The sequence below is a fragment of the Cheilinus undulatus genome, linkage group 24 (assembly GCF_018320785.1).
Source record: "Cheilinus undulatus linkage group 24, ASM1832078v1, whole genome shotgun sequence".
NCBI lineage: Eukaryota > Metazoa > Chordata > Actinopteri > Labriformes > Labridae > Cheilinus > Cheilinus undulatus.
Genome location: NC_054888.1, coordinates 7,162,351 through 7,177,067, shown reverse-complemented (window position 1 = coordinate 7,177,067; position 14,717 = coordinate 7,162,351). Strand labels below are relative to the sequence as shown.

Sequence of the window (14,717 nt, the reverse complement as noted above, 5' to 3'; positions counted from 1 at the left end):
ATGGAAGTGCATCATTAGCCTTGTAGCATAATTGCTTAAGTCATTTTTGCCCAAATTATGATATCTGCTGATCTCTACTCTCCTAACGCTGCTGATTCATTGTACCTTATTGTCTATATCCTCAACCAACCAGAGTGCAGTCTAATATCTAGAAATTTTCTGATGATAATCGCAGCGTAAACATCTATTTAGAGCTGTAAAGTACTAACTTTCCCCCATTCCCATTCATTCCTAACTGCTGACCCCAACATCCTGACCCCAGCGGACATTCTGATCATATGATTGCAAACAACCTATAGTACTTTGACAGATATGCTAGTTCCCCATGCTGTGGGCACTAATACACCACCATACCATTACAAAGGCTTTTAAACTTTGAAAAACGGTCTGGATGGTCCCTTTTCTTATGCCTAAAGGACTCAGTTAGGTCTGTCCATCTCAGATGAGTCCCTTTGCACTGTAGGATCTTAACTTAGATTTGTAATGATACTAGATTCTTAGCAGCTGAAATCCCAAAACACAACTTTTAATATCTGGCCTGTTTGACACCCACTTCACTCTTTCAGAGCAATTAAGAGAACACCTTCTCGAATATGCATTCGCCATGGCAAATGGGCAATAAGTATGAATTTTGAAAGAAAGCAGGGTAAATATTTTTTTTCTGAAAATATTATCTGTATATGCACAAGACAAAAAAGTGCCAACATACTGGGGTGCATGCAGTTAGCTGGCTAAATGGCTAATTCAGATATCAAATTAGTCAACACATGATTTACGAGCCAGTTAAACTAATTCTCTATCATTTTTATTTACATGGGCTTGAAATTGCACTCACTAGTAGCCATGTATGCCGCTGCTCTCCTGCCAGAGCTCAGAGCTTTCCTCTGGCTCTTCCCTGGACATAAACATGAGAGGCTAGCAGTTAGCATGTCATAGGTACAGCAGGGTATGGCAGTATTTTGAATGAGAAACTGGAATTGAAATAGTTTGTGGCCTTTTTAGGGTTGTACTCATTTATAACAACCCAAAGTGCTGTGTGTACAAAATAAGCAAGATATTAATCTGCAAAGAGGAACAAAGGTTGGTAGAGCTAGCTGCTAACTTTAGCCACACTCTACTTGGCACAACAGCCTCCCATCATAAAGCCACTGAAGTTTACTTTTTTCCTGAACATTTTTACACTCCAGCTAGCCGGTTTAATGCAACAGGACGTCACAACGGGAACGGGAGGTCACAGTGAATAGTAGTTTGATCTGCAAGTTGATCTGAATGAATGTACTTAATTTACTGAACATAAGAACAAATCAAAGCAATAGTAGTGTGGTAGTAACCGTGTTTCAGTGCCTTGATGCTGTTAATCATTTCAGATTTTGGGACAACGAAGTCAAAAAAGCGACGAAAGAACTTGAGAAGCCAAAACTGATGCACGCCCTTGTTAAGTGCTACTGGAGGGCCTACGCAGGAGCCGGGCTGTTTGTGTTTTCAATGGTATGTTCATGCTTCCTACAGCTTTTTTTAAGCCTGATTTATACTTCTGTGTTGAATCTATAGCAAAGCCTTGTGATTGGTCTGTTGGGTAGCATCGGGTGACTGCTAGTTTCCTGGATTCTTTGCAGTGGCTTGCAAAAGTATTCATACCCCTTGAACTCTTCTACATTTCTTCACTTTACAACCACAAATGTAAATGTATTTTATTGGGATTTCATGTGATAGACAAGCACAGTGGCACATAATTGTGAAGTGAAAGGAAAGTTATTTTTACAGATAAAAATTTGAAAAGTGTGGTTTGCAAAGGTGCCCCCCCCAAGTCTGATACTCGTGAATAAAATCCAGTGCAACCAATCACCTTCAAAGTCCCCTAATTAGTTAAGAGAGTCCACCTGTGTGTAATCTAATCTCATTATAAATAAAACTGCTTCCTCGAGGGCCTCAGACATATGTTAGAGAACACCAGTGAACAAACAGCACCATGAAGACCAAGGAACACACCACACAGGTCAGGGATAAAGATGTTGAGAAGTTTAAAGCAGGGCTAGGTTATAAAAAAACATCCCAAGCTTTGAACATCTCACAGAGCACTGTTCAAACCATCATCCTACTAAGAAATGGCCGTCCACCTAAACTTACAGGCCAGGCAAGGAGAGCATTGGTCAGAGAAGCAACAAAGAGGCCCATGGGAACTCTGGAGGAGCTGCAGAGATCCACAGCTCAGATGGGAGAACCTGTCCACAGGATAACTATTAGACATGCACTCCACAAATCTGGACTTTATGGAAGAGTAGCAAGAAGAAAGCCATTGTTGAGAAAAGCCACAACATACAGCCAGAGCTACAATGGAATGGTTTAGATTGAAGCATATTCATGTGTTAGAATGGCCCAGTCAAAGTCCAGACCTAAATCCCATTGAGAATCTGTAGCCAGACTTGAAAACTGCTGTTCACAGATGCTTTCCATCAAATCTGACTGAGCTTGAGATGTTTTGTAAAGAGGAATGGGCAAAATTTTCAGTCTCAAGATGTGAAAAGTTGGTAGAGACATACCCCAAAAGACTTGCAGCTGTAACTGCAGCCAAAGGTGGATCCACAAAGTATTGACTCCAGGGGGGGTGAAAACTTTTGCAAACCATACTTTTCAGTTTTTTATTAAAAAAAAAAGATTTAAAAGCATGTATAATTTTCCTTCCACTTCACATTTATGCACCACTTTATGTTGATCTATCACATGAAATCCTAATAAAATATATTTATGTTTGTGGTTGAAACGTGAAGCAATGAGGAAAAATTTGAGGGTTATGAATACGTTTGCAAGCCACTGTATCAGAACCTTTGACATGGCACTGGGAGTGTCAAAAAGGAAATGCTCTTTGTGGGTTTGAAGGGATACTTCAACATTTTGACAAATTCGCCCATTGCCATAATTCCTATAGTCTTAGTAATAGTTTTGTTTCCTTTAGTTGTCTGTGCAAGCTGTTTCTAGATCTGGGGGGACCGTTAAACCAGCTGCACCGCGAACGCTATGTTAGCAGACGGAATTTTTGCTTTCCCTCATCAAACTCATCAAATACACAATCCAGTAACTCCAAAACGTTCTCGTGGACAAGCTGCGACCTGTACATTCATCACGCTATGAAATAATAACGTATAATTATGTAACATTACGACACATGAAGCAAATACTCGGAACTATTTCTTGAGTAAACCACTGGGCGGAGTGACACAGTGCAGCAGCCATGTCTGGAGTGTAGTTCCGGCTTTGCTTTTAAATTTAAAACATCTCCGTCTCGTAATGTTCCATGATTATTTCATAGCGGGGTGAATGTACAGGTCACAACTTATCCACGAGAGCATTTTGGAGTTGTTGGATTGTGTATTTGATGAGTTTGATGAGGGAAAGCAAAAATTCTGTCTGCTAACATAGCGTTAGCTGGTGCAGCTGGTTTAACAGTCCCCCCAGATCTAGAAACAGCTTGCACCGACAACTAAAGGAAACTGACCTATTACTTAGACTATAGGAGTTATGGCTGTGGGCGAATTTACCAAAATGTTGAAGTATCCCTTTAATATCACAGAGACTGTCTCTAAAATGTCGTGCTTTTACTGCTGTTACAGTCACCTTAATAAGAACTCTATAATTTCTTCACCTTCAAAATAAAAGCACCAGATGCCATACTGTACAAGGGGTACAAAGTTCTGCAGAGCAGAGAAGTGAAAATTTGTAAATGTAGTGTGGATATTAAGTGTCTGATGCAACATGGCGTAACATGCAAAGGCACGCTGTTAATATTGAGGGAAATCAGAACAAGCGTTTGTTTATGAGTGTTGTTTTTCTCAGAATTTACTGTAGACTGACGTATTTTAACTGTTACATAATGTCAGGGGAAATGTCTAATCCATTCATCATTTAACGCACATTTAGAGTGAATGGCACATTTTCTGTCTTTTTTTTTGTTTTCTATGAAGGAGGCGATTAAAGTTATCCAGCCTTTCCTCCTGTGGAAAATCATCCAGTACTTTGAGAATTATGACCCAAAGGACCAGAGAAGCCTTTACATGGTGTACGGCTACGCTGCTACCATGTCCTTCTCCGCCTTTGGACTCACCATTCTACAACATCTCTACTACTACAACGTCCAGAGAACAGGCATGAAGATGAGAGTGGCTATGTGTCACATGATATACAAGAAGGTCAGTGGGTACACAGCCTATACAGCCTAGTTATCTCCATTAACATAAGAAATAAGGATTTGTATATGATAGCGCTAAAAGGCAGCGTGCAATCTGCTCTTTCATATACCAACGCAGATTGACGCTGTTTAAAGGATAATTCCTGAAGTGCAGCTAACAATCAAATATCGATCAAACATCCTGGCTAGGGCTACGAATGGCTGCCTGATACTGTCACAAAAGCCAGTAAATCAGAGTCCCTGACGACCTCAGATACTGTACAACTCAACATCCTTCCCTGTGCCATTTACTACACTTCCTTTATCCTCGGTTTCTACCTCCATCTATTGACTCATACAGAATAAAACGTATCAGAAAGCCCAAAATAAAGTAGTACATGACTGACTGCAATTATCTGGGATTCCTGTTGTAATGCTGGACACAGGAGAGGAGTAGTTGTTGAGAATTCTCAGGGGTGATTGGAGGAGCGTTCTATCTGTCACAGTCATGAAAGGCCAACCAGAGCGAGAAGACAAAGTGACGTTCTGTGCATGCGCTACTCTTGAGCTGACATGCTACCGCTGCCCCAGATTGTTAATAACGGAGTTTTTCGTGAACAAAATGACGCCAACGCTGGCTGGTAGATGTGCAAAATCATCTTCTCTGCCTTTCAGTGTGACTCTATGCTCTTTTTGAAAAAGAAATGTGATCCAGTTCTGCTTTTCTAAAGCTACATCCAAGCTAAAAGCTACCGGCAGCAGCCATTGAATACACCGGCAAACCCATGCCGAAGCCGACCAGGAGTACAGCTTACACATCTTTGTTGTCAGCAAAGCTTTCAGTGTTGCTCTCTTCCCTTGTTTTAATAAAGACACATCTGGTTATGACACAACTGCTGCTGTGGCTAAGTCCGAGCTAATCACTCCACTAGCAGCAATTGTATACAACCACTCACAACTGAACTTTTTCCCCGTAACTATCACAAACTCATGCTGAAGCAGGTCAGCAAAAGAGCAGAAACATCTTTCACGTCATGAAAAGCTTTTGGTTTTGTTTTTATTTCTTATTTCCTACAGAAACGTAGTCCAGTTCTAGTAAAACTGTCGCTATGCTAAAGCTACATCCGAGGTAATCACCGCGCTGGAGGCAGCCATTATAAATGACTTTGCTTTAACTAAACTCCACACATGTGCAACTCTGTACTGCTCTGAAAGCATACTCACTCACTCAGTTACCCAGTCAGTCACATACAGACCCATGTGTAGGGCTGACCTTGGCTAAACTTAAAATAGTGAGCTAAAGTTTAGCCTCTGTATGACTAGTTATTCATGGTTTTATTGGAACCTGGAAGAAACAGAAATTCTCTTTTTGATGTTTTGAATCAAGAAATGATGTGCATTTTGTTTTAGGCATGAATGCCAATCAGAAAAGGAAGTCTTGTCTTAAAATCATCAATGCTAACTCATAGCTCCTCTGCAATAACTAAGCCGTTAGCATTCATTCTTGAAGTATATATCGTTGGTAATGGTGATAGAAAATGATTGTTACTGGATTCTGAGACTTCCAGCCCAGGTTTTACTTCTAGGTGTTGTTTGTTGGTTTACTCCTTTTTTTTTTTTTGCCTTCTATTAATACTAATTTCTCTTTCAGGCTCTTGGTCTCAGCAGTGAATCAATGGGGAGAACGACTACAGGACAAATAGTGAACCTCTTATCCAATGATGTCAACCGTTTTGATGAGGTAAGGGAACTTTTTAACCCATTTTTACTGAATACATTTCTGTAGAAAGTATAAGTATTTAATTTAAAGCCCAGAATATACTGTGATGGGTTGAACCACCTTTTGTCTGTTTAGATCACCATTAATCTGCACTACCTGTGGGTGGGACCTCTTCAGGCAGTGGTGATCCTCGTATTCCTCTGGTACGAGGTCGGTCCCTCGTGTCTGGCCGGTATGGCGGTCATTGTTCTCATGCTGCCTCTGCAGACCTGGTTTGGAAAGCTCTTCGGCATCTTCAGGTAGGAAACAGTAAAAGTAAAGGAAAAGTCGGTGAGGGACGGATGGAAAGAAGGAGAAAAACTCTAACTTCGGGTGTTTTTATAGGGGCAAGACGGCTGTGCTCACTGACAACAGAATCAGAATCATGAACGAAGTGGTGTCGGGTATCAGGATCATCAAGATGTACGCCTGGGAGATACCATTCTCTGCTTTGGTGACTGAGGTCAGAAGGTAAGGATACAAGTAGGGGGGGCCCTAAAAGAAATGTTTGGGAACCACTGTTTTAAATCACTTACTGAATGACTTAGATGCAGCTTCTCTGATTTTCTGTTTGCAAAAGGTGGAATAAGTCTTTTTGCCACTTCTGTCCTTAAAGAAGGAACAAACAGGTAGAAATGTCACAAGAACGCAAGGCATAGTGGCTTTAAGTTCTATGAAGAAGAGTACATAGATAAAAGGTACTAAACCAAGGAGAGTCTTATAAGTCAGTCAGCTAGTGAGCATACCTGCCAGCACTCAGAGAAGGCCTGTTGATTTAACAGAGTTCTAGACATTTGGCTGAAGAACTCATACACATCACCATAATCAAGTAAAGGAAGAAAGGTTGCAAGACGTTCTCTGAGGGAGAAGCAGGATTTATTTCTGTACTAGAAACCTAGCTTCACCTTGAGTTTGGTGACCAATTTGGTCACCAAACAGTCAAAGAAAACCCAGATTTTATAGTTTGGGACAAGCTAAATAGGTCTACCTTGTGTGGTTAAAATTGACAGGATGTTCCCTTGTAACTCATTTGTATTAGAAAATATAGTAAGTTTGGTTTTATCAGTGTTGAAGACCAAAGCAGACTGTAAATCTTAATAAACCTGCGTAATCGATGATAAGCGGCTGGAAAAATGCTGTCATCTGCATAAAAAGGAAACAAGGCATTTGACAAGTTTTCACTAAAATAGATCTAAAGGGAGAATAAAAAAGGTCCTAAGACCAAACTCTGGGGCACACTTTAAGAGTCCCCCAAAAGGCCATCTTGACACTTTGCGTTCTGTAATGGGGAAAAGTGTATTCTTAGAAGAAATTTATAGCCTGATACCTGTAGCCTGCTGTATGATTGTAATACATATGCAAGGGCAAGTGGCGATTGTAAAGTACACTGAAAGGTCGTCTGCATACAGTGACAGCTTGTGTGTTTTGTCATATCTGATCACATTCGTGATCTTTTTGTTCAGCAGTGGTTTTGGCTTTGGAGCTCTCTCATGGATACCGTTTTTGCCCAGTCTCTTTCTTATTTTTGAATCATGAACTCTGATCATAATGTAGTCAAGTGAGGCCTGCAGGTCTTTAGATGCTGTTCTGGGTTCGTTTGTGACCTCCTGGATGAGTCGTCGATATGCTCTTGAAGTAATTTTGGTAGGCCTGCCACCCCTGGGAAGGTTAACTACTGTGCCAAGTTTTCTCCGTTTGTGGTTAATGGCTCTCACCATTCTTCACTGGAGTCCCAAATGTCACCCTTTTCAGACTGCTAGATGTCAATGACTTTGTTCCTCATCTGTTCTTGAATTTCATCAGATGGCGGAAGTTTAACAGTTAAATTGAACGTTTTAGTGTGGAGGAAGTTGTTTAAGGTTCTGGCCAACTTTTACAGCCCCATTTCAAGATGCTGGTGAGGGTTGTTTGATAGATAAAGGCTGGACAGAGGGGAGGAGTAGAACTAAAGCACACTTTCTTCAACAAATTAGTTACACATAAACTTTTCTCCAACAAACCAGACAAAAGATTTCTACCTCCAGCGGTTATGTATTTAGGTGAAAACAAATGATCTGTTTGTAACCCTTTATCTTTCTTTTTAAACCAAACCAAAGCATGCTCAGCCTCCCTCCTTCTTTGGCTTTCTGCTTCTAGTCTTGTCTTTTTCAGGAGCTGCCTGTGAATACTTTAGTTGATATGCACTGTGAATAACAAGGTTTTTCTTGGAGCGTTATACTTCACAGATCAGAACATGTGTTTACAGAGGCCTAATACTCTCAGAAATGAACACAAATGCCCTCAGAAGATTTACAACTTTTCTTCTAAAACTGGATGTTCAACGTTCAAAAAATCAGTTTATTTACATGTTTATTTTCATATTTTGCAAACCCAGGGTTCATCTTTCGAGCAAAACCTTCAGCGCTAATCAAAGCCACTTTGATGTTTCAGCACTGTGCTGTTTTTAGCTTTGTCCAACACCTGTGAAAGTGAAATATTTCTAGGATGTTCTTGTTTTAATTTTGATGATTATAGCTTTTACCTCACAAAATTTGCTATCTAAAAATATTTGAATTTTGCAAAACAATTCAGAAATGTCAACCTTATGGAGAATAATGTTCATTTATGCACTCAGTACTTGGTTGGAGCTCCTTTCATACGAATTATTGAGCCAGTGTGGCATGGAGCTAATCAGTCCGTGGCACTGCTGGGGTGTTATGAAGCCCAGGTTGCTCTCATAGCAGCCTTCAGCTCATCTGTATTGTTGAGTCGGGTGTCTCTCATCTTCCTCTTGACTCAGACCAGTTGGCTAGCCAATTAAACACAGTAATACCACGGTTAGCAAACCAGTTTCTGGTAGTTTTGGCTTCACTGTAGGCAGATAACAAGTCCTGCTGGAAAATGAAATCAGTATCTCCATAAAGCTTCTCAGCAGATGGAAGCATGGAAGCTATAACCTCCTGGTAGACAGCTGACAGCATTGACTCTGAACCCCATAATACACAGTAGACTAGAAGATGACATGGCACCCCAAACCATCACTGACTTTAGAAATGTTGCACTGGACTTCAAGCACCTTGGATTCTGTGCCTCTCTGATCTTCCTCTAGTGGAGACCAGTTGCTGGAGTTTTGGGAGAGGAATGTTGCCCCATTCTTGTCTGATGTAGGATTACAGCTGCTCAACAGTCCTGGGTCTTCTTTGCCAGATTTTTTTTAATTTTATGATGTGCCAAATGTTTTCTATTGGTGAAAGGTCTGGATTGAAGGTAGGCCAGTTCAGCATCCAGACCCTTCTACTGTGAAGCCATGCTGTTGTGATGGTGCAGTATGTGGTTTAGTGTTGTCTTACTGAAATATGCAAGGCCTTCCCTAAAAGAGATGACACCTGGATGGGGGCATATGTTGCAGCCAATGACACATAGCTATTTTTTGCAGCATGAGATGGTGCATTGTCATGCATGAAGATCATTTTGCTTTGGAAGGCACAGTTCTTCTTTTTGTACCATGGAAGAAAGCGGTCAGTCAGAAACTCTATGCTTTGCCACGGTAATTTTCACATCTTCAGGGGCCCTAAAGGGGCTTACCAGCTCTCTCCCTATGATTCTGGCCCAAAACATGACTCTGGCCCCTCCTTGCTGAGGTCACAGCCTTGTTGGGACACGGTGGCCATCCACCAACCATTCACTAACCATCCACTACTCCATCCATCTGGACCATCCAGGGTTGCACGGCACTCATCAGTAAACAAGACTGTTTTAAAATGAGTCTTCATGTGTTTCTGGGCCCACTGCAACCGTTTCTGCTTGTGAGCATCGGTGAGGGGTGGCTGAATAGTAGGTTTATGCACAACTGCAAGCCTCTGGAGGATCCTACACCTTGAGGTTGGTGGGACTCCAGAGGCACCAGCAGCTTCAAATACCTGTTTGCTGGCATTTTAGCAGCTGCTCTCTTAATCTGGTAAATTTGTCTGGCAGAAACCTTCCTCATTTTGCCTTTATCTGCATGAACCTGTCTTTGCTCTGAATCAGCCACAAATTTCTTCACAGTACGATGATCACGCTTAAGTTTTCGTGAAATGTTTTCATTCCTTGTCCAAGGCATTGCACTATTTGGCACGTTTTTGGCAGCAGAGATCCTTTTTCTTTTGCTTGAAACCTGTGGCCTGTTTAATCATTTGGAAGGCGGTGTAAAATATTTAATTTTTTGTGTGATGTACTTTGGAGGCCTTGAATATACCTGGACAGCCTGCTCCATCATGTTTGATATAGTGAACAGTCATAGCCCTGTGACCTTTAATCTCGTTCATTATCTTTAAGCTGATGAATCACCTATTCCTGAAGGGATTTGATTACTCCAGCTTCTTTCTATTTTTTGAGCCTGCTCTGAAGTCACGAGAGTCCTCGGCTGACACGCACACCCTGGTCAGATATAAGTTCTCTTGTAAATCATCAATCTTATGGCATCACTTTCTGTCAGTTCAGCAGGTCCAGTCACATTTAGATCATCCTCTTTCTGCAGTTTTTATCCTCATTTTAAGGGTATCTCTGAGTTTAAAGTGCAGCCTGACAGGCTGGCAGAAGCACTGTTGGTAATTGTAGTTACGAATATTCCCTGTGAATGCCCGGCTGAACATTAATCTTACAGTGTCGAGCATGCATAAAGGATTAACTGACAGATGATAATACTTAACTTTGTAGACAGAGACATTCTATCTTGGCCTGATGGAGCCTGTGATTACCCAAAAATCCAAATTCCTTCAACATTTGTTTCCTTTAGAGCTGTATTTCATGTTTTCCTTGAGGGTGTAGCTTTCTGAACTTGTAGTGAAAACACAAAATCATCCAACTTAAGCTCACTCTTATTTTCTTCCATTTTCAGGAAAGAAATCAGTCAGATTTTGAAGAGCTCCTACCTCCGAGGTCTCAACATGGCCTCCTTCTTTGCCAGCAGCAAGATCATCGTCTTCATCACCTTCACCGTCTACGTTCTCCTTGGCAACACCATCACAGCCAGCTGTGTGTTTGTCACCGTCTCCCTCTACGGCACGATCAAACTCACGGTCACGCTGTTTTTCCCGCTGGCCGTGGAAAAGGTGTCTGAGACAATCGTCAGCATTCACAGGATTGAGGTAACTCTGCTGAGGAGTTGTGGTGTTTACTCTCTGCTGTCAGTGCAAAACCAGAGCTTGAACTCACATGGTCGGTGATCTCTGTAGTTTTTTCCTGTTTTTTTATTTTCATTTTTCATCAACATCAGAAACATCCACATAGATTACGTCATATTTTCCGAAGTAAGTCAACATAAAGATGAACACATTCAGGGAAATTTCAGGCACTCTTCTCAGTCCCCAGGTAGTCCAGGTATTTGTTAGTATCACTTTCCATCACTTCAGATCATCAAACAAATTCAGTACAGACAAAGATAACTCGAGTAAATTCATTAATCAAGGGATAAAAGTCATACAGATTTACCTGGCCCTATGTGAAAAAGTAATTATCCCCTAAACTTAACTGGTTGTGCCATCCTTGAGGGCAACAACTGCAAGCAAGCGTTTGGGATAACTGTCCTCAACATCACTGGAGGAATTTTTGCCTCCTCTTCTTTGCAGAAACGTTTTACTTCAGCCACACTGGAGGTTTTATTGAGCATGAATGGCCTGTTTATGCTCGTGCCACAGCATCTCAATCAGATTAAAGTCTAGACTTTTTACGAGGAAACTCCAAAACCTGATCATGGGACATTCTTCGTGAGGATTTTTTTTTGGTTTTCATGCTTCCATCAATTACGGCAAGTCGTCCAGATGCTGAAGCACCAAAGCAGCCCCAGACCATCACACTACCACCACCATGTCTGACTGTTGGAATGATGTTCTTTTGGATGAAATGCTGGGTTAATTTTTTTCTTCCAGATGTAACGGGACACCCTCAAAATAGTTCGACTTTTGTCTCGTCAGTCAACAGAATATTTTCCCAAAATACACTGGGGATCATCTGGATGTTTCTTCGAAAGTGGACGCCATTTTGCCCCAGTCTCTTTCTTATGGTTGAGTCATGAACGCTGACCTTAACAGAGGCCAGTGTGGCCTACAGGTCTTCAGATGTTGTTCTGGGTTCTTTTGAGACTTCCTGTATGAGTTGTTGTTGCACTATTGGAGTAATTTTTGTTGTCACCACTGTTCCAAGTTTTCTCCGTTTGTGGGTAATGGCTCTCACAGTGGTTTGCTGGAGTTCCTAAGCCTTAGAAATGGCTTTGTGATCTTTTGTTTCTTATCTGTTCTTTCATTTCTTTAGATGGTGCCATGATGTGTTGCTGTTTAAGATCCTTTAGCCTACTTCACTTTGTCAGACAGCCTCTATTTAGGGATTTCTGGATTCATAAGGTCTGGTAGTTATCAGGCCCGGGTCTGGCTAGTGAAATTGAACTCAGCTTTAAAGAGATGTGGTTAATCTCAGTTAATTTAGGATTTAACCAGGGGGGCAAAGACTTTTTCACATAGAGCCAGGTAGATTTAGATGACTTTTTTCCCTTAATAATTGAAATCATCATTTAGAAACTGCATTTTGTATTGGTTTAATACATTTCTTTCTGTTAGCAATTTATATTTCTAAATAACCCTACCCTATATGTTTGGTGTAAAATGTGTTATTGCATGTATTTCCTGTTTTTATTGCAGCTGTCTTTTACAGCACATCTTGACTGAGGAGACTCCCTACCATCCCTCTAGTCTGACAGGGAAAGTTTCCAGCTGTGGGAAAGCAACCAGTGAGAAGAGTCTAGAAAATAACAAGGCCATCTTCTTATCTTTACTAAAGGGGCCCCAAGTCATAATAAACACTCTGAGCTTCAAGATATCTTCTTAAAGTCAACTACGTCCACACAGACACTCTTAGAGCTTCAAAGGTTTATGCACATTTATTTTTTATTACAAAACTTGTCTTTATCTTTATCTTGCTGTAAAAGTAGTCTTTGTGTCTCTTTAAATAGATAAGTGGTTGTTAAACTCAGTGACATTTAGCATAGTTTAACAGTACTTCAGTTTTTGCTCTATTGTATCAGAAAAAAAATTAGTGTAATATATAAGCTGCCTAACCTTGCAAAGCAGATGGATACGCCCATTTCCTTGTTTTTCACTGGCGAATCCATCTTTCAAAGCTCCCATCTGAACCGTTTGGGCCCAATTAGAAAGTGACAGGACCAATCAGCAACAAGGGGCAGTGCTTTCAGGCGCAGCAGTGTCGTGACGTGAACAAGCAGCAGCAAGAGCTGGTGCAGTTATGGAGGAAGAAATTAGCGTGGATGCTGCTAAAGCGCCAGTTTTATCAAAACTTGACAACATTTCTTCTTTAAAAGAAGAACAAAGAACAGCAGTGAGTTGTTTTCTTTTCAAAAATGACAAAAGTCGAGTCTATGTGCATCTATATACATGTCTATAGTCGCCATGTTTCGCATTATTACTCAGTGGCTGTGCACGCGCAGCTCGATAGCGGCTATGTCACGTGTTTTGTTGCTCTGGTTGGCCCGTAGAGATGTGACAGACAGAATGTACACCCAATCACCCTCCAGTTTTTTTTCAAATCCTCTGCCTTTTCTCAAATGTTTCCTATTGAAGCTTTCCCAGATGGATGTGTGAAACAAATTTGGTTATATATATATATAAAGGTTATTGTGGACAGAGATTTCTCCAGATTCTCTGAATCTTTGATGACATTATGGACTCAAGACCAGTGGTTCCTAAGCTTTTTCCTGAGGCCCCCTACTCATAGCTAAGAAAAGCTAAGCCTCTTCAGACCAGCTTGGAAAAATTAAACATAAATTTTAACTGTTATCATTGACAAAATTCAAACATGATGGGCCTACATACAATTGATCTGGACAAAAGATCTACGTACAAACTGTCCATTTTTATGACGACGTATTAGGGTCACTCAAGAAAAAAAATAATACCAAGGGGTTAATTTCAAACAATAAAAAACCTCAAGTTTAAAAAGTCCTTAATTTACAATGTATTTTTTTTATTTTAGAAGTGGTAAACGTACATAAACCAGAGCATAGAATTTTTGAGACTATAAAGTTGAAAATCCAACAACTGTCTTCAGCCTGGTTTCTTCTCAATATTTTACTTTAAAATGTAAATTTATCATTCTAAAAACTTGACTTTTTTAGGCTTTTTAAACTTGGAAATTTCAAGATGTTTTTTAAATAAATTTCTGCCTTTTTTTTTTTTTTTTAAAGATTTATTTTTGGCCTTTTTGCCTTTATTTGATAGGACAGTGGATAGAGTTGGAGAGAGGAGAGAGCGGGGAGAGACATGCAGGAAATAGGGCCATGGGCCGGATTCCAACCCGGGTTGCCTGCGTATATGGCATGCGCCTTAACCACTCGACTACCGGCGCGCCAAATTTCTGACTTTTTAAACTCTGATACTGAGTTTGATTCATATATAAACAAATTCATGATCTCAAATTTTATGTTTTGATTTTTTAATTTTGACTGTTTGGCACAAAAATTAGTTAATCAAATCCTCTTAATATTTTTTATCTTTTAGGTTCACCCTAAAATATTATGTTTCTGATCATGGTTTTGAAATCTATATTTATATGTATTTATACAGGGTCCTGCAATACACCTTGAGATCTTGCTCACCCCCCCGGGGTGTCCTGACCCCAGGTTGGGAACCTCCACTCTAGATGTTTGGATATTCAGTCTTTGTAATTTCACATTGAGAATTTTTTTCCCCAACAATTTTTAGATTAAGTTTTTCTCAGATTGGTGAACTTCTGCTCATCTCTATTTCTGAGAGACTCTGCTCTCTAAAA

General features: G+C 40.5%; 1 protein-coding gene across 2 annotated transcripts in view; it reads left to right on the top strand.

Annotated features, from left to right (window-relative positions):
- LOC121506059 (ATP-binding cassette sub-family C member 4-like) overlaps positions 1 to 14,717 on the top strand; it is a 50,225-nt gene that overhangs the window by 13,876 nt on the left and 21,632 nt on the right. For both annotated transcript variants that reach the window (XR_005991605.1, XM_041781560.1), the window contains exons 3-8: positions 1,368 to 1,488; positions 3,960 to 4,184; positions 5,814 to 5,903; positions 6,018 to 6,181; positions 6,267 to 6,392; positions 10,780 to 11,029. Coding sequence is in view for 1 of the 2 variants with exons in the window: in XM_041781560.1 (XP_041637494.1) it covers positions 1,368 to 1,488; positions 3,960 to 4,184; positions 5,814 to 5,903; positions 6,018 to 6,181; positions 6,267 to 6,392; positions 10,780 to 11,029 (976 nt within the window). In the remaining variant the exon portion in view is untranslated. The remainder of the gene's footprint in view (positions 1 to 1,367; positions 1,489 to 3,959; positions 4,185 to 5,813; positions 5,904 to 6,017; positions 6,182 to 6,266; positions 6,393 to 10,779; positions 11,030 to 14,717) is intronic.